Consider the following 19331-nt stretch of genomic DNA (forward strand, 5'->3'; position numbering starts at 1 on the left):
GAGCCCCTCCAATTGAGTTTCCATGCTGCCCACAGCAGGGAATCTGCTCTGGTCAAGGTCACAAATGACATCCTGACATGTGTGACCAGAGCTTCCTCTGCCTCCTCATCCGCCTCGACCTCGCCGCCACTTTTGACACTGTGGACCATTAAATCCTCCTCCACCGCCTCTCCTCCCTCAACCTCCAAGTTTCTGTCCTTGACTGGTTCAGGTCTACCTTTCACACCGCCTCCACTTTGTCTTAGCTAATGGCTTCTCCTCCAGCCCCCACTCTCTCTCGTGTGGCTTTACTCAGGGCTCTGTCCTTGGTCCCCTCCTCTTCATCTACATATTTATACATATATAATATATAATATTAAATATATATAAATATATATTTCATCTACATGTTCCCCCTTAGTGACATCATCCGCAGACATGAGGTAAATTTCCACATGTATGCTGATGACACCCAACTATCTCTCTGACTCCACCCTCAACTCCAGGACTACTGGTGTCCTGACCGACTGCCTGTCCGACATCAAGTTCTGGATGAGGAATAACTTTCTCCAGGTGAATGTCAGTAAGACTGAGGCCCTCCTGATTAGCTCGTGCCAGCATCTCCGCACCTCAGGCGCTGGCAGCATCAGCCTCCATGGCTGCACACTCAACCTGACTAAGCCAGTCAGGAACCTGGTCGTCTTGTTTGACTCTGAATTGTCCTTTCTACCCCACATCCTTTGGTCACCTCCTCCCCCCGGCTCGGTCCCAGGATCCGTTACTGTAAAGCGCTCTGAGATGCCGTCCAGCGTGGAGGGCGCTATATAAATCCAAGGTGTTGTTGTTGTTGCTGTTGTTATCCGCGCCATGACCGACACTGCCTACCACCACCTCCGCAACACTGCCAGACTCCGCCACTGCCTCACCCCTCAGGCTATCCAAACCCTCACCCACACATTCGTCACATCAAGGCTCGATTATGGAAACTCCCTCCTCATCGGCCTTCCCAACTCTTCCCTTCACAACCTGCAGATCACCAAAAACTCTGCAGCTCATGTACTCTTGTGCGCCAGGCTATGTAACCCCATCACTCCCACCCTCGCCCGACTCCACTGGCTCCCCATCCCCCAGAGGATCGAGTTCAAGATCCGCGTTCTCACTTTCAAGGAAATCCATGGCCTTGTCCCCTCCTACCTCTCTGACTTGCTGATTCCCAACCAACCTGCCTGCTCCCTCCGTTCAGCGGGCTCCTGCCTGCTCCATATCTCCCACCTGACCCTCCCAATCATCGGTGGCCGGGCTTTCAGCCTCTCTGCCCCCACATTTTGGAACTCCATCCCACAGTCTCTTTGCTTCCTCCCTGGCCAACTTCAAGGCCGATCTCAAGACCCTCCTCTTTAATTGTGCCTTCAGTCACCCTCCACATCTCTGCCTTCCCTTACCCCTAGCCCACTCCTCCCCCATGCTCGAGTCCTGATTCCTGACTGTGCAGCCTTGGGACAAGCTCCTGACGTGAAAGGTGCTCTATAAATGTAATTAATTATCGCTCCAACAACTCTTTCCCTCTGTCACCCCTATTCGCTCTCCCATTGTCACCCCAAAAACACATTCTCTCCCACTGTCACCCCAGCAACACAGTCTCACCCACTGACACCCCAACAATACTCTCTCCAACTGTCACCTCAACAATACTCTCTCCCACTGTCTATCCAACACACTCCCCCTGCCACCCCAACACATTCTTTACTAGTCACCCCAACAACACTCACCCCCAATGTCACCCAAACACACTCTACCACTGTCATCCAAACAAAACTCTCCCTCAATTTCACCACAACAACCTCTAAATGTCACCACAACACTTTCCCACTGTCACCACAAAACATTCTTCCACAGTAACTCCAACATAACTCTCTCCCACTAGTATCCCTATTCATTCTCCCACTGTCAACCCAACAACACTGTCTCCCACTGTCACCCCAACAACAAATTCTTTCCCAATGTTACCACAACACACTTTCCCATTGTCACCCCAAAAACTCCCACTGGCACTCCAACAACATTCACTCCCATTGTCACACCAACAACACACTCGCACAGCAACCCCAACACATTCTTTATCTCTGTCACCCCAACAGCACTCACCCCCAATGTCACCCAAACACACTCTACCAATGTAACGCGAAAAGCACTCTCCCTCAATTTCACCACAACAATCTCCAACTATCACAAAACACACCTTCCCACAGTCACCCCAACACATTCTCCTGTCACCCCAAAAACACTCCTTCCCATTGTTATCCCTATTCACTTCCCACTATCACACTAACAACACTTTTTCCCACTGCCACCCCAACAACAAATTCTCACCCACTGTCACGCCAACAACATCCTCTCCCACTGCCATCCCAACAACAAATTCTCTCCCACTGTCACCCCAACACTCTTTCCCCATGTCACCCCAACTCTCCCACTGTCACCCCAACACACTTTCCCACTGTCACTCCAACAACACTCGTTTGCACTGTCAACCCAAAAACATTCTCTCCCAATGTCACCCCAACAACTATCTTTCTCCCACTGCCACCCCAACAATACACTTTCTCACACTGTCACCTCTACCACACACTCTCTCTGTCAAACCAACAACAGTCTCTCTGAATGCCACCCCAACAACACTCTCCCCCAATGACACCCAAATATATTCTACCACTGTCACCCGAACACACTCCCTCAATTTCACCACAACAACAATTTCTCACTGTCACCACAAGACACTTTCCCACTATCACTCCAACACTCTCTACCACTGTCAATCCTATTCACTCGCCCACTGTCACACTGACAATGTTCTCTCCCACTGTCACCCCAACAATACTCTCTCCAACTGTCACTCCAACAACACTATCTCCCACTTTTACCTCAAAAACAGTCTTTCCGAATGCCACCCCAACAACACTCTCCCCCAATGACAAACAAACACAAACCACTGTTACACAAACAATATTCTTTCTCACTGTCCCCTTAGAAACTCTCACACTGTCAAAACTCGCCCAATGTCACCCCAAAAATACTCGCCCACTGCCACCCCAACAAGACATTCTCTACCACTGTCATCCCAACAACACTCACCATCTGTCACCACAACACAATACTCACCATCTGTCACCTCAACAACACTCTGTCCCACTGCCACCCCAAAAACATATTCTTTCCCACTGTCACCCAAACACTCTTTTTCACTGTCACATCAGCATACTCTCCCACTATCACTCCAACAACACTCTCTCCCACTATCACCCGTATTCACTCTCCCACTGTCACCCCAAAAACACTCTCTCTCACTGCCACCCCAACAACAATTTCTCTCCCACTGTCACCCAAACAGCAAACTTTCTCCCACTGCCACTCCAAAAATACACTCTCTCCCATTGTCACCTCAACAACATTCTCTCTCCCACTGTCACACCAACAACAGTCTCTCCCACTGACACCCCAACAATACTCTCTCTCCCACTGTCACCCCAAAACTTGCCTGCTGCCCCCACAACAAGACATTCTCTACCACTATCATCCAAACAATCTCTCACAATGTCACCCAACATTCTGCCACTGTAACCCCCAAAACACTATACCCCAATGTCACCGCAACACATTCTCCTACTGACACTCCAAAAACAGTGTCTCTCACTGTCACCCCAACAACACTCTCCCACTACCACCCCAACTAAAACATTCTCTACATTTGTCACCCCAAAAACACTCTCCTGCCAATGTCACCCCAACAAACTCCACCAATGTCACCGCAAAACACTATCCCACTGTCACTCCAACAACAGTCTCTGCCACTGACACCCCAACAACACTCTCCCATGGCCACTCCAACACATTCTTTACCACTGTCACCCCAACAACACTCTCTCAATTTCATCACAACAGCAATCTCCAACTGTCACCAACACACTTTCCCACTATCGCCCAAAATAAACTCTCCCACAGTCCCCCAACACACTCGCCCTCTGTCACCACAACAACACTCACCCCCTGTCACCCAAACAACACTCACCCAATGACACCCCAACACACTCTCTCTCACTGTCCCACCAAACTTTTCCACTGTCATTCCAACAACACTCTCTACCATTGATGATGACAGCAGTTTTTAATGGGGTGGGAACAGTACCAGAGGAAAGGGAGAGGTATACAATATCAGCGAGTAGGGTGACAACAATTTGCCACTGTTACCCCAACACACACTCCCACTGTGACACCAACACACTTTTCCACTGCCATCCCAACAACAAACTCTCTCCCACTGTCACCCCAACACACCCTCCCACTGTGACACCAACAAACTCTCCCAGTGTCACCCAAGAATAAACTGTCTCCCACTGTCCCCTCAACAACACTCTCCCCCAATGTCACTCCAACACACTTCCTCCCACTATCAACTCACCAACACACTCTCCCACTATCACCCCAACACAACCCAACATATTATCCCACTGTCACCCCAACAACACTCCCACTGTCAACCCAACACACCTCTCACTGTCACCCCACCAACAATCTTTCCCACTATCATAACACTCTCTCCCACTGCCACTCAAACAACACTCACTCCCACACTGCAACAAACTGTCTCCTATTGTCATCCCAGAACACCCACTATCACCTGAACAACACTCTCTCTCACTGACACCCCAATAACTCCCTCATCCCCAGCCACCCCAACAACACTTTCTCCCACTTTCACCCCAAAACACACTCTCTCACTCTATCACCCCAAATACACTCTCTTCCACTGTCACCCCAACAACATTCTCTCCCACTGTCACCCCCAGAAGACTCCCACTTTTATCCAACAACAAATTCTCTCCCACTGTTTCCTCAATAACACACTCTCCCACTCTCACCCAAACAACACTCTCTCCCACTATCACCCCAACAACACTTGAGCAGAGAGCCCAGCAGCATGACGTGGAACAAAATGATAATCCTATTAAGAATTTGGTGAGAGTGGGATTTCAGTGCAGAGGGGGAAAGAGGTGCATAATTATAAAATATACAATTAAAACAATATAAAACATGTCTGGGAATATGGCAGGGCAGCTGAGACCGGTTGCATGCAAAATGTGTGCCACTTGGGAACTCCAGGAACTCCAAACGTTTGTGTGCTCTCAACAAACAGATGTATAGGAAGTTCCTCCGGCTGCTCGAGCTTGAACTTAGGGTTTCTGAGCTCGAAGAGAGGCTGAAGTGTTCATAGGTCGATCATTTCAGGATGTGGTCACCCCAAAGCCACAGAGGGTTGAGGAGTGTGACTGGCTGACCACAAGGCATGATAGGAAGAGGGGACGTACAGTGTGTGGCACTCACAAACCGATTCTCCATACTGAATACTCCTCAGAGTGATGACAATTCTGGGGAGGCGAGTTAAAAATGAATGGATGCACACGGGGACACAGGGAAGATTGTCAATGCAATTGTCATTGGGGACACAATGGTGAAAGGAGTAGACAGACGGTTCCGAAACCAAAGTCGTGACTCTCACATGGTATGTTGCCTCCCTCGTGCCAGAGTTGAAGACATCACTGAATGGGTGCAAAACGTTCTACAGGGTGAAGGAGAACATCCAGAAGTCATGGTTCATGTTGGGATTCATGATGTAGGGAAAAAAAGGGCCGAGATCCTACAGGGAGAGTATCAGAAGCTAGGGGAAAAAGCTGAAGAGTAGAACCTCGAAGGTGGTGATCTCTGGATTACTCCCAGTGCCTCGTGCAAGTGAGTATGAAAGCAGCTGGATCTAACACATGAATGCATGGATGGAGAAACAGTGCAGAAAGGAGGGCTTCAGGTTCCTGAATCATTGGGACCAGTTCTCGGGAAAGTGGGACCTGTACAAGTTGGATGGGTTACACCTGAACAGGGCTGGGACCAATGTCCTCTCAGGGACGTTATCTAGTTCTGTGGGGAAGCGTTTAAATTAATTTTGAAGGGGGAAGAGAATCAGGATGTAGCATTACAGAGGACTAATGAGTTACTTAGGAGAGACAAATAGCTATGTAATAAGCAGTAATCCAGAAAACGGAGGGATTAGATGGATAGAAATACAGACCAGACTAAGTTGGTATTGGAGTGCATGTGCATAAATGCACAGTGTGACAAAGATTGGTGAGCTGCGGCTCAAGTTGCCACATGGGGTTATGATGTAATGGCAATAACGGAGATCTGGCTCAAAGGAGGCGTGTGACTGGGTGACCACATGGCTTGATAGGAAGAGGGGACAGTGTGTGGCACTGAATATTCCTGGCTACAATGTATTCAGGAGGGATAGGGAAGAAAAAAAAGATGGGAGGGGGACAATATTGCTAGGTGTATACTATAGACTACCAAATAGTGGAAAGGAGATAGACGATTAAATCTGCACAGATTTCGGAAAGATGCAAAACCAATAGAGTAGTGATAATGCGGGACTTCAATTATCCTAACATAGGCTGGCAAATAACAGTGTAAAGGGCAAGGAGGGGAAAGGATTCCTCAAATGTGAGCAGGATAACTGTTTGCGTATGTTTCCAGCCCAATGAAGAAGGAAGCAGCGCTGGATCTAGTTCTGGGGAATGAAGTGGGGCAGGTGGAGCAGGTGTCAGTAGGAGAGCATCAGGACAACAGTGATCACAACATCATTAGGTTTAGAGTACTTATGGAAAGGGACAAGGAGCAATCAAAGGTGAAGATACTCAACTGGAAGAGGATTAATTTCAGTGAGATAAAAAGGGACCCTAGCCAAGGTGGACTGGAAGGAAAGATGGGCAGGTAAAAGTAATAGTTATTCTTGCATTTGATATAGTGCCTTATCATGTCATTGAGATGTCTCAAAGCGCTTCACAGAATATACTGCAAAGTAAATTGACCGTATATTTTGTGGGCAAAATACGGCAGCCAAATGCACACAGCAGTGTCTCACACTGTTTGGTAAAAAAGCTAACGAGCAATTGGAAGCCTTCAAGGAGAAAATAGTTCAGAGACAGAACAAATACATTCCCACAAAGGGGAAAGGATTGGCATCCAAACTTCCCTGGATTAAAATAAAACAGAAAAAGAGGCTTATGATAAATGTCACCAAAATACAGAAAATAATCAAATAGAATATAGTATGTACAGAGGAGAACTGAAAAAGGAAATAAGAGGGGCCCTTTGCATATTGTATGAGAAAAGATTAGCAGGTTACATAAAAAGGAACCCTAAGGTATTTTATATGCATATCAATAATAAAAGGTTAGGTAGGATAGGACCAATTAGGAACCAAAGAATAAATCTTCTTGTGGAGGCAGAGGGCATGGCTGATGAACTTGAATGAGTACATCTATCTTCACAAAAGAGAATGCAGCCAATGCCACAGTATCGGAGGAATGTGTGTGCGCGCATATGTGAGTGTAATTCTATGAGGGTATGAAAGTGTGATTGTGTGCATGTATGATTGTGAGTGTGTGAATGATTGTGTGAATGTGTGTGAGTGTCATTGTGTGATTGCGTGAGTGTGCCCTGTAATAGATCTGTAAAACACACACACAATGTTTTGCCCTGCTGGGAATCGAACCCATGTCTCTCGTTTGCAAATTGAGTGCTCTAACCACTGAGCTACAGGACTCCTGTAGCTAACATTTATCATCTAATATATACTCGTTCTCCTTATTTCTCCATTCAAAGTGTACAACTCACATTTGTCTGCATTAAATTTCATTTGCCATTTCTCTATCCAGTCAGCAAATCTATCAATGTCCCCTTACAATCTTCTTCACTGGTAGCTATACTGCCTATGTTTGTGTCATCTGCAATCTTGGGGGGATTGGAATGGGGGGAGTGGGATTGGGGGGGGAGTGGGATGGGAGAGGGGTGTGGGATGGGAGAGGGGTGTGGGAGCGGGGTGTGGGAGGGGGGTGTTTGGGAGGGGAGGAGTGCAAAGGGAGGAGCGGGAGGGGGGGAGCGGGAGGAGGGAGCGCGAGAAGGGGAGCGGGAGGTGGGGGAGCGGGAGGGGGAGCAGGAGGAGGGAGTGTGATGGGGGAAGTGTCCGATCTCAGACTGACCAAAGACGGTGCGAGCCGGGACGGACTCGCGGTTGAGCCAGAAGGAGACCTGGGACAGGATGACGGTCATGATACACGGCAGGTAGGTCTGGATCACAAAGTAACCGATCTTCCTCTTCAGGTGGAAGTGTGTCGTCATGACGATGTATTCACCTGTTAGCAGCAAAGGTAGGGTTTAGAGCCTCCCCCAGCGACGCCCCTGAGGTCACACAGGTCAGGAGTTAGGTGGGTGGGACCATGGGGTGAGGCGATGGCAGGGGAGGAGCCCGTGAGAACACACAATCTTAAATCCAGTTTTGTGCCTTTTACGTCAGGAGGGTGTGTCTGGGATCAACTGTAGTGACTGTGTTCTGTGGTCAACAGAGCAGCCAATTTACACACAGCAATGTCCCACAAACAACCCTGGATTGAGTGAAGGGTTTTATTTGGGGGATTGTTGGCCAGGACAACAATCACTTCGCTTTTCAAATAGTGGAGCAGGATCTTTAACATCCACCAGCACAGGCACAGATGAAGCCTTGGTTTAACATCTCATCTGAGGGGGAGGATGGGATGAGAGGCCTACAGAGAGTACAAGCTCAGCTTGTGTTTGGAAGAGCGGGAGCAAACCGTTGGCCTGGAGTGAAGCTTGGACGTGACATGAGGGTGTTGGCAGCCAAGGGGAGAGGGAATGGCGGGGGCAGGTGGTGGTGGTATGGAGGGAAGGCTGAGGTGTTTGATGTGCTCAGTGGCTATGATAATGTAGTTCTCTCATGGTGAGAATTGTTTGTCCTTTATCTGCCAGGAATGAGAAGCCAGCGCTGAGGAGCTCACTGACCTGTACTCGATCGGATGATCTCGGTGCCGACCGTCTGTCCCAGTAAATCGTACTGGTTCAGGCGAGAGCCATCCTCCGCCACCACCACGGAATTGCTCTGTCCGTGAGTCCAGATGTACATCACTTCAGTGTTGGTGTAGGCGTCTGTAACCAACCACAGGTAGAGTAACATCCAACACAGCCAGGCTTGGCTACACTCTGCTCTGACCACAAGATTGGTTTGGGTGAAGAGGGCCCTTTGGCCCATCTGATCTCATCATCTCAAGAACATCCCATCTCCTCCCACATCACAGCATCACAGCATCTCTCCCCATCACAGCACTGTCAAATTGTCTTTTACCCAATAAACCTGTGTTCTCTTGTTCTACTGTGATGCTAAACTGTATTCAAAAGTTCAAAATGGGGAGAAATACCACTGTCTGTGTGAGTGGAGTTGTATGAGAGGTGTGAGAGGGTGTGTGTATGTGAGAGGGTATCCGCGTGTATGTGTGAGGGTATCTGCGTGCCTGCATGCGCGAGGGTGTCCGTGTGTGTGTGTGTGTGGGTGTCCGTGTGTGTGAGGGAGGGTGTCCGCGTGTGTGTGTGTGTGGGTGTCCGTGTGTGTGAGGGAGGGTGTCCGCGTGTGTGTGTGTGTGTGTGTGGGTGTCCGTGTGTGTGTGTGTGGGTGTCCGTGTGTGTGAGGGAGGGTGTCCGCGTGTGTGTGTGTGGGTGTCCGTGTGTGTGTGTGTGTGAGGGTATCTGCGTGCCTGCATGCGTGAGGGTGTCCGTGTGTGTGAGGGTGTCCGTCTGTGTGTGTGTGTGCGTGTGTGAGAGAGTGTCCGTCTATGTGCGTGTGACCGGGTGTCTGTCTATGTGTGTGAGGGTATCCGTGTATGTGCGAGGGTGTCTGTGTGTGTGTGTGTGAGAGGGTGTCCGTGTGTGTGTGTGTGTGTGAGGGTGTCCATCTGTGTGTGTGTGTGTGTGTGAGAGGGTGTCTGTGTGTGTGAGAGATTGTCCATGTGTGTGTGAGGGTGTGTGTGAGGGCTGGGCTGTGTGAGGGGCTGTGTGAGGGGCTGTGTGAGGGGCTGTGTGAGGGCTGGGCTGTGTGAGGGGCTGTGTGAGGGGGTGTGTGAGGGCTGGGCTGTGTGAGGGGCTGTGTGAGGGTGTATGTGAGCGGCTGTGTGAGGGGGTGTGTGAGGGCTGGGCTGTGTGAGGGTGTGAGTGAGGGTGTGTGTGAGGGCTGGGCTGTGTGAGGGTGTGTGTGAGGGTGGGTGTGTGTGAGGGCTGGGCTGTGTGAGGGTGTGTGTGAGGGTGTGTGTGAGGGGCTGTGTGAGGGTGTGTTTGAAGGTGTGCGTGAGGGTGTGTGTGAGGGGCTGTGTGAGGGTGTGTGTGAACATGTCTGTGAGGGCTGGGCTCAGTGAGGGTGTGTGTGAGGGTGTGTGTGAGGGGCTGTGTGAGGGTGTGTGTGTGTGAGGGCTGGAGGTGATGTTGTGACACAGTAACTTACAGCTGCCGAACTTAAGTGGACAGGCGTGTGCGTCCATCGGGAAGTCCTCGAGGTGCATCGGACACTCCGCGTTGATGGTGAGTCTGAGAGACACGGAATCCGTGAGGAGACTCTCTCTCACACCTCCGACCTTCATCTCCCGTTACTCCCACTCACATCTCCTCCCCCCCCAGAGCAACCAGAGACCCCCCACCCCACCCCAGCCCCCACCCCCCACCCCCCTCCAGCCCCCACCCCCTCCAGCCCCCTCCCCCAGCCCCCAGGCCCTGACCCAGCCCCCAGTGTGGCAATGCTTTCCCAGCCCCCTAACCCCCACAGCCCCCCTAACCCCCCTAGCCCCCCATCCCCCTAACCCCCCTCGCCCCCTAGCCCCCTAACCCCACAGCCCCCTAACCCCCTAGCCCCCCCATCCCCCTAACCCCCTCGCCCCCTAAGCCCCCTAACCCCCCAGCCCCCTAACCCCCTCAGCCCCTAACCCCCCCAGCCCCCTAACCCCTCAGCCCCCTAGCCCCCTAACCCCTCAGCCCCTAGCCCCCCAGCCCCCTAACTCCCCTAGCACCCCAGCCCCTAATCCCCCAGCCCCCCTAACCCCCTAGCCCCCCCAGCCCCTAGCCCCCCAGGCTCTAACCCCCCAGCCCCCAACCCCCACAGCCCCCTAACCCCCCCGGCCCCCTAACCACCTAGGCTTTCGAATCCCCAGCCCCCTAACCTCCCCAGCCCCCTAACCCCCCCAGGCTCTAACCCCCCAGCCCCCTATCCCCCCCAGCCCCCTAACCCCCCAGCCCCCTAACCACCCAGGCTTTCGAACCCCCAGCCCCTAACCCTCAGGCTCTAAACCCCACACCCCAGGCTCTAACCCCCAGGCTCTAAACCCCACACCCCAGGCTCTAACCCCCCAGGCTCTAACCTCCCCAGCCCCCAGGCTCTAAACCCCCAGCCCCCTAATCCCCCCAGCCCCCTAACCACCCAGGCTTTTGAACCCCCAGCCCCCTAACCCCCCCAGCCCCCTAACCCCCCAGGCTCTAAACCCCCAGCCCCCTAACCCCCCCAGCCCCTAACCCCTCCAGGCTCTAACCCCCCAGCCCCTAACCCCCCCCAGGCTCTAACCCCCCAGCCCCCCAGGCTCTAAACCCCCACACCCCAGGCTCTAACCCCCCAGGCTCTAACCCCCCAGCCCTCTAACCCCCCCAGGCTCTAACCCCCCAGCCCCCTAACCCCCCCAGCCCCCTAACTCCCCCAGCCCCCTAACCCCCCAGGCTCTAACCCCCCAGCCCCCTAACCCCCAGGCTCTAAACCCCTAACCGTTTCCAGGCTCTAACCACCCCAGCCCCCTAACCCCCCAGCCTCCTACCCTCCCCAGACCCTCTAAATCCCCAGCCCCAGGCTCTAACCCCCAGCCCCCTAACCCCCCAGGCTCTAACCCCCCCAGCCCCTAACCCCCAGCCCCCCAGCCAGTTATGTTGGCACCTCAACAGTTAACCACAGTAAAGCAGAGCGGTCACTAATTACTGACCAACTGCAATCTGTAAGCTTATACATATTTGTTAGGTGTTGCCAAAGGAATGCGTATTACATACAGACAAGACCCAGGAAGACCTCCGCTGGTATCCGATGAGTAAGATTTAGTTTCAGTACCCAATTAGTTAAAGGTATAGAGACAAAGTTGATGCCAATTACTAAGATATAGTAAGGTGTCCTTGACCAACAGAGATAAAGCTGAGATTTATGAAAGATAAAGCTGTCCTGATAATATTGATGGATACTCAAAATGCTCGTTAACTCAGTGTTGTAATAACCAGTGACTTACAGGAGCAACTCTAGATTAGGGATGAGATCATTCTGTTTTCAGACTTCTGAAATGGACAAAAATAGTATCTAAAAAAGTTTCTAGCAATCATTGGAAGCAGAAGTCAGAGAATCCTGAAGCTCCCCCTTACAATTTGGGGAAAACTGATCATCGTTGTATTTTGAAACGTAGAGTATTGCAATCAAAGTTTTATTACATCTGTTGTTCAACATCGAACGTGTAAGACCTTCGGAGGGAAGGGGACGAGACAGCCCCCGTCCCAGCCCAGCCTCCACCCAGCCCCTGCCACCACCCCAGCCTCTTCCCCCAGCCCCCATCCCAACCCCCTCCCCCAACCCCAGAGTCCAGCCCCCACCCTAGCCTGCCACAATCCCAGCGTCCGCCCCAGCCCTAGACCCTGCCCCCAATCCCAGCCCTCTCCCCAGCCCTCAGCCCCCGCCTGGCAAGGCTCCCCCTCACCCTGTTCCCTCTGCATGTCCTGCAAAATGTCTGCTCTCTAACAAAGCCCTGAAGGAAAACGTGACACCTTGAGCTCCCTGAATCCCATTCCCATCCCTTTTCCGTGACCTTCCAGCTCCACCTTCTTGCCCCTCCCCCCATGCTAATGGACAACCTCTCTCTGTCCACTGGCTCCCCCACCCCCTTCACTGGCACTCCATGCCCACTGTACAGAGACAGCTCCAGTCAAGTAACCAATGACATTCTCTCCATTAGTGACCAGAGCTCTCTGTCTCCTTAAACAAAAACAGTTCTGATAAAGGGTCCTGGACCCAAAACGTTGACTCACTTTCCTTTCTCCATAGATGCTGCCTGACCTGCTGAGTTCTCCCAGCTCTCTCTGTTTTTGTTTCAGATTTCCAGCATCTGCAGTATTTTGTGTTTTGCTCTCTGTCTCCTTGTTCTCCTCCATCTCTCTGCTGCCTTCGACACCATTCAACCATTTCACAGCCTCCCTTCTTAGTTCCACCTTCATGATTTTGTCCTTGCCTGGTTTCACTCTTTCCTTTCCCATCACCTCCACTTCATATCTGTCAACAGCTTCTCCTGCCCCCACCATCACGTATGGAGTTCCTCAGAGCTCTGTCCTTAGCCCTCTCCTCCTTAATATCGACATGCTTGCTGCTCAGTGATATCATGCACAGACATGGAGTTACTTCCAGGTGTTTGCTGATGTCACCCAACTCTATCTCTCTGGTTCCACCCACAACACCAGGTCCACTGCTATTCTTACCGATTGCCTACTCCTCACCAAGAGCTAACTTTCTCCAGTTGAATGTCAAGAAATCCAACGCCCTCCTGATTGGTTCCCATCAACACCTCCTCACCTCAGGCACTGACAGCATTAATGTACATCATGTTAGAAAAGGTTGATTTTAATATAGTTTGTAAGAATAGTATAAAAGAATTAATAGTGAATATATATATGTATATCAATACCCATGTTTGCATGACGTAGCGGGAGAAAGAAACCGTTAGTCATAATTAGAAACTGTTTTCCTAACATTTTAAGAATTTGCAGAATAAGCCATCCTGTTCTAAAAGGTCAATGGCCAGTCAGTTGTGATGGAAAGGGAAGACATAAAAGTGACAGAGACAGGCTCTGGCCTTGGAAGGGAGAAGCAAGATGTCCTGTGTTGAAGAATAGTGAGCAAGCTGCTTCATCTCAAAGGGTCTGCGTATCTAGAAGATATGGGTACAAGGATATGCAAGAGTCGAGTACATTGGGTATGTGCTAAGATGCCTGATTGGAGCAGAAGGGGGCAAGATCACTCAGGGAAAAAGTATAACTATCCTGACTTTAGGCAAGTAAGGCAGCAGATCCAGCCGGACAAAGAGGGCAGCCGAACCAACGGCGAGAAGCTGTGCTGAAACCATCGCAACCGACTGACTGACTGACTGCTCCAAAACTCATAGTCTAAGTTCTGTTACTTGTAGTGGCAGTATTATTTTACTAGTTTTGTATGTGTTACTTTGATTAATAAATCTTTATTACACCTTAATTGGATTGTCAGGTCATTATTCGAACCTCGGGATCGGAAATCCCAACAATCAGGTCCCACAGCGACCCCACTGCTGAGTTTATGTGGCCCTCAATCATTTCCAACATTCCAACTTTCGCTCCCCCCCTGGTGTCCTCCCGGGGCAGCAGCAGGAGCCCCGCTTCAGAGGACACAGCGGGCAGAGCCTTTACGACTCCTGCCCTGCAGATAAGGAACTGCGTTTGGGAGAGAGATATTGAGAGAGAGAGGGATTAAGACGGGGGGAAGAGAGGTGAGAGAGGGATGAGGGGGAGGGAGAGGAGGGGGAGTGAGTGGAAGTGGAGGAGGGAGGGAGAACAGGGGGGATAGAGAGGAGGGGGGAGAGACAGGGGGGAGAGACAGGGAAGGTGGGAATGAATGAATGTGAGGGAGAGGGAGAGAGAAAGAAAAGGGGGAGATTGAGAGAGGGTGATTGAGAGAGGGCGAGTGAGAGAGATTTGAGAGGGGATAGAGTGTGCATATGGGTGAGAGAGAGGAGAGGGTGAGAGAGAGGAGAGTGATTGAGAGAATGGAGGTGGAGTGTGAGAGGAAAGAGTACGAGAAGGTGTAAGAAGGTGAGAGAGAGAATATTTGAGAGTGAGTGTGTGTGAGAGAGTGCGCGAGAGAGAAGAGGAGAGTATGTGCTCCCCCCCTTCCCCCTCTTTCTCTCTCCCTCTCCCATCCTCTCTCCCCCTCTCCGTTCCCTCCTTTCCCCCTCTTTCTCTCTCCCTCCTTTCTAATAACAATAATCCTTGCATTTGATATAGCGCTTTTCACGTCGGGAGGACGTCCCAAAGCGCTTCACAGAACACACTGTAAAGTGAATTGACTGTATATTTGTGGGGGAACGCGGCAGCCAATTGCACACAGCAATGTCCCACAAACAGTCGTAGATTGAAAATGACCAATTTATTATTGTTTTGTTTTTGAGGGATTATTATTAGGCTCTGTGTGGAGTAAGGAAACTTGCCCAAGGTTTCGCCCTTTGCCTGGAATTGAACTCAGGTCTCTCACTTGCAAAGCGAGTGCTCTAACCACTGAGCTACAGGACTCCACACTACTTCTACCTCTGCTCCCCGCCTCTCTCCCTCCTCTCCTCACACTCTCTCCCTTCTTCCCTCATCTCAATCCCTCTCCCAATTCTCTCCCAAGTGCAGGTCACTCTCTACAGGAGCTAACGCTTGGTTGCTAAGGACGCGGTTGGTAAGAGACGCACTTTCCTTCCTGACAGACTGTAGTCTACGCACTGCGTCCTCTCAACCGGTGGCTCCTGCCGCTGCCTTGGGAGGATGTTCACCAGGGTGGAGGGAGCGATGCACATTCCACCTCACTCCACTCGCTGATTTATTCAACCTTCAACTATCCTTTAAACCCCACTTCCCCTAACTTCACAACATTGACAAGTCCCCCACCTCTCTCGCCCACCTATTGGTGGGTGGGCCTTCTGTCACTCTGCCCCCATCCTCAGGAACTCCATCTTGCAATCCCTTCACCTCGCCCTCTCCCTTGCCTCCTTCAAGACCCATCTCAAGACCCTCCTCTTCGACTGTGCTTTCAATCTCCCTGCTAACCCCCTTACCCTCCACCCTCCCCAATCTCAACCCTCAGCTCGGGTCCAAAACTCTGACTGTCCAGCACCTTGTGACGTCCTCCCAAAGTGAAAGGCACTATACAAATGTAATTTTGTTGTTGTTACCCACCTCCACCACTGCCTTTCCCCTCAGGTCCAACACCTTGGGATGTCCTCCTAACATGAAAGGCACTGTATAAATGCAATTTGTTGTGTACTGTGAACTGTGTTAATGCACAATTTGTGGGTGCCCCTGGGATGCACTGTCTCTCTCATTAAAACATAACTGACAACAGCACTTTGCCAAACACAATCAACAACAATAACAACTTGCATCTGTACAGCGCCTTCATGCAGATTAGTGTCTTGGAACTTTTAACAAAAGTCTAACGCCGAACCGGGGGGAGAAGGGAGGTGACACAGTCGAAGAGGAAGATGGACAAAAAGGGAGCAAGCCAGAGGGAATGAGGCAGAGAATTCCAGAGTGTAGCGGCTGGACACACGGCCACCGATGGTGGAGTGAAGAAGATGAGGGATGTGCATGAGGCTGGAGCAGAGCAAAGGGAGCGAGTAGAGGAGTGGGGTGTGAATAGGTCAGAGAGGTTGGGAGGTGCCAGAGCATGAAGTAATTTGTACATGATTGTGAGGATCTAGAAATCAATCCGTTCTGGAGGAGGGAGCCTGTGGAGCCAGGCAAGGTCTGGAGTGATGCGGGTACGGTGTGAGGTAACCATAACCCTAGTTTTGAGAGGGATGAGGGAGGTAGGGGGAGGGGCTGTGCTCAAGGACTTAGGATTGGTATTGCAGGGAATGGGGGTCTGTTATATGGGGGCTGTGGGCAGGGCAGGGGTCTGTTGGTGGGGCAGAGGGGTTTGTAGATGGGGCTGGGGGTCTATGGTGCTGGTCATTGGCTGTTCATTTCATTGGCTGTTTATGGCACATTCACCTACTAATTCACAGTCACTACACTTTACGGTCTACCTGTGATCACTTTGAGACATCCTATCAAGGTGAAAGGCTCTATTTGGTTTGGTCAGCCAGATGTGAGGGAGGGACAGAGGAGGAGGGGGATAGGGGCAGAGGGCGTGGGGGGGAAGGGGAAGGGGAAGTGGTGTCTCCCCTCATGATGTAGACCAGGGGGTGGGGGGAGGGGGGCAACCTTTTGGCGGCTGAGGGCTGGATGCCCTATTTGAGAAATATCCGTGGAGACACTAGAGAAGCTGGGATTGTTCTCTTTAGAGCAGAGAAGGTTAAGGGGAGATTTAATAGAGGTGTTCAAAATTATGAGGGTATTGATAGAGTAGATATGGAGAAACTGTTTCCACTGGCAGTGGGTCAGTAACCAGGGCACATAGGTTTAAGATAATTGGCATTTTTTTTTACACACACACACACACACACACAGAGAGTTGTTACGGTCTGGAATGCACTGCCTGAAAGGGTGGTGGAAACAGATTCAATTTCAAAACGGAATTAGATAGGTTCTTGAAAAGGAAAACAATCCAGGGGTACGGGGAAAGAGTGGGGGAGTCAGACTGATTAGGCAGCTCTTCCAAAATGCCAGCCCAGGCACGATGGGCCAAATGTTCTCCTTCTCTGCTGCAATATTCTACGATTCTATGATTTTTGTGTGTCCCTTCCAGAAATGTAACAGAACATCTATGGGTTATGGAGGGAGCAAGTGGGCCAGATGAAATGGAGGGAGAGGATCATGTGGGATGAAATTGGCCCAAGGGCTACCAGTTGGACCACTCAGGTATAGAGTAATGCTCACCTCATGGTATACAGTAACGTCCCGTTGTCCACCAGGCGCAGTAGTTTGTTGGGAGTGGTCATGTTATGAGCCACTGATTTTTTGCCGTTGTGAAAAAATGTGTCTGGGGTCCAGATCTTACTGGCCAGCAGGTTATTCAACGGTAAAATCCTCATCGGCCCCTTAAATCGCAGTCGCTCATCCTTCCAGCTCTGCCGAAAAAACACGTCCACTGTGTACTCCTGGGGAGAGACAGAGTGGGCAATCTCTCACTCCCTGGGACATCTCACTTGCGAGGCGAGTGCTCTAACTAATATACTACATGACTCCACAATATCAGATAACGTAGAGGCGTCACTGCTAATATCAGACTATATAGAGGTATCACAGTTAATATCAAACTTTATAGATCAGGGTTTCCAATACATTAGCCACGAGCCACATGTGGTGAATTGGGAATCCAGATGTGGCTAAATTGCATTTTTGATTAGTTAATAAAAAGTGAGTTATAGCATTGTTGGAGGTGATGTCATATCGTGTAAGCATGTGTACTTTGACCCTTTTGTGGATTGGTTAATAAAATGGTAAAAGCAGCATGTGCGAGTGTGTTTTGATTGTGTGTGCTTTACTTCCTTGGTGACTGCTTATCGGATATCTGCTACGATGGTTGTAACATGGTGTTGGACATGAACAAAACATAAAATACTGCAGAGGCTGGAAATCTGAAATAAAAAGAGAGCTGAGAAAACTCAGCAGGTCAGGCAGCATCTATGGAGAAAGGAAAGTGAGTCAAGTTTCGGATCCATGACCCTTCGTCAGCATGTTGACGCACTTTCCTTTCTCCATAGATGCTGCCTGACCTGCTGAATTTTTCCAGCTCTCTCGGTTTTTGTTTCATGGTGTGCAACATGGATGTAACGTCGGTGTAACATGGTGTATAACTTATTTCCATAAGTGTTATTGCTTGGAGAGCAGAGTTGTCAATCATGGTCCAATTGGAATAAACGCTCGAGACCAGCAGCATCCCAGTCAATCATCCCAGCAGCTCCAACAGGGCAGCCACCAACCCCGTTCTGTAGAGAGCACAGGAACCGGTCCCGCAAAAGAAAAATAAAGAGAAACTGCAACATTTCCCACTGAATGGTGGATGTTTGTAAAATAAACATGTAAACGTACATTTCCGAGAATTGTGTGAGCATACGTGAGTGTTTTCCACAAAAATGAGAGCTTGTGACTAAAATGTTGCCATTATAGCCACATGTGAGTCAGGTCAGCAATGCTGTACTAATTTCAGATGGTATCACAGTGCTAATCTCAGGGGATGTTGTTGTTGGGGAGTAGGGGGTGGGGGTGCAAATCATGTCCTCGCCACATCACACTTACCATGTCTGTGTCTGACACTGGCCCAAAACTCGTCACATAAATGTCCGTCTTCACCTCAGTGACACTTTCTGTAAATAGACATGAACTGAGTGTCAGACATCATGTTTAAACCTGAGGAACGAGGTGCGGCCAACTCTGCCTGTTTCCATCTGTGTGTCATGGAGAGGTCAGTAAGCAGCCCTGACCCTCTCCCTTTCCTTGCAGAGATCCTTATACCCTCTCTAGGGCCTCACCAAATCAGCTCTCCAGCATGTGTCAGCCGAGCTCGGGAGCACTTTAATCTCAGAGTCAGAAAGTTGTGGGCTGAAGCTAATGCATTGTCAGAGGTGCTATTTCAGAAGAGATGTTGAACTGAGGTCCTGTGTGCCTGTTGAGATGGACATGGCCTTCAGGGCAGTCTATCACAATGCCCTGCCGACAATCCACAGGAT

At 50.5% G+C, this 19331-nt stretch overlaps 1 protein-coding gene across 2 annotated transcripts in view; it reads right to left on the reverse strand.

Annotated features, from left to right (window-relative positions):
• Nucleotides 1-19331, reverse strand: part of gabra3 (gamma-aminobutyric acid type A receptor subunit alpha3) — a 65011-nt gene that overhangs the window by 20298 nt on the left and 25382 nt on the right. The window contains exons 4-8 of one of the 2 annotated variants that reach the window (XM_042340581.1): nucleotides 18901-18968; nucleotides 17539-17759; nucleotides 10370-10452; nucleotides 8884-9027; nucleotides 8067-8219 (exon numbers count right to left, since the gene is read on the reverse strand). In XM_042340581.1, the coding sequence (XP_042196515.1) occupies nucleotides 8067-8219; nucleotides 8884-9027; nucleotides 10370-10452; nucleotides 17539-17759; nucleotides 18901-18968 (669 nt within the window). The remainder of the gene's footprint in view (nucleotides 1-8066; nucleotides 8220-8883; nucleotides 9028-10369; nucleotides 10453-17538; nucleotides 17760-18900; nucleotides 18969-19331) is intronic. The other variant, XM_042340582.1, reaches the window with a different exon arrangement.

This window comes from Callorhinchus milii, unplaced genomic scaffold, assembly GCF_018977255.1.
Source record: "Callorhinchus milii isolate IMCB2004 unplaced genomic scaffold, IMCB_Cmil_1.0 Scaffold15, whole genome shotgun sequence".
NCBI classification, from domain to species: Eukaryota; Metazoa; Chordata; class Chondrichthyes; order Chimaeriformes; family Callorhinchidae; genus Callorhinchus; species Callorhinchus milii.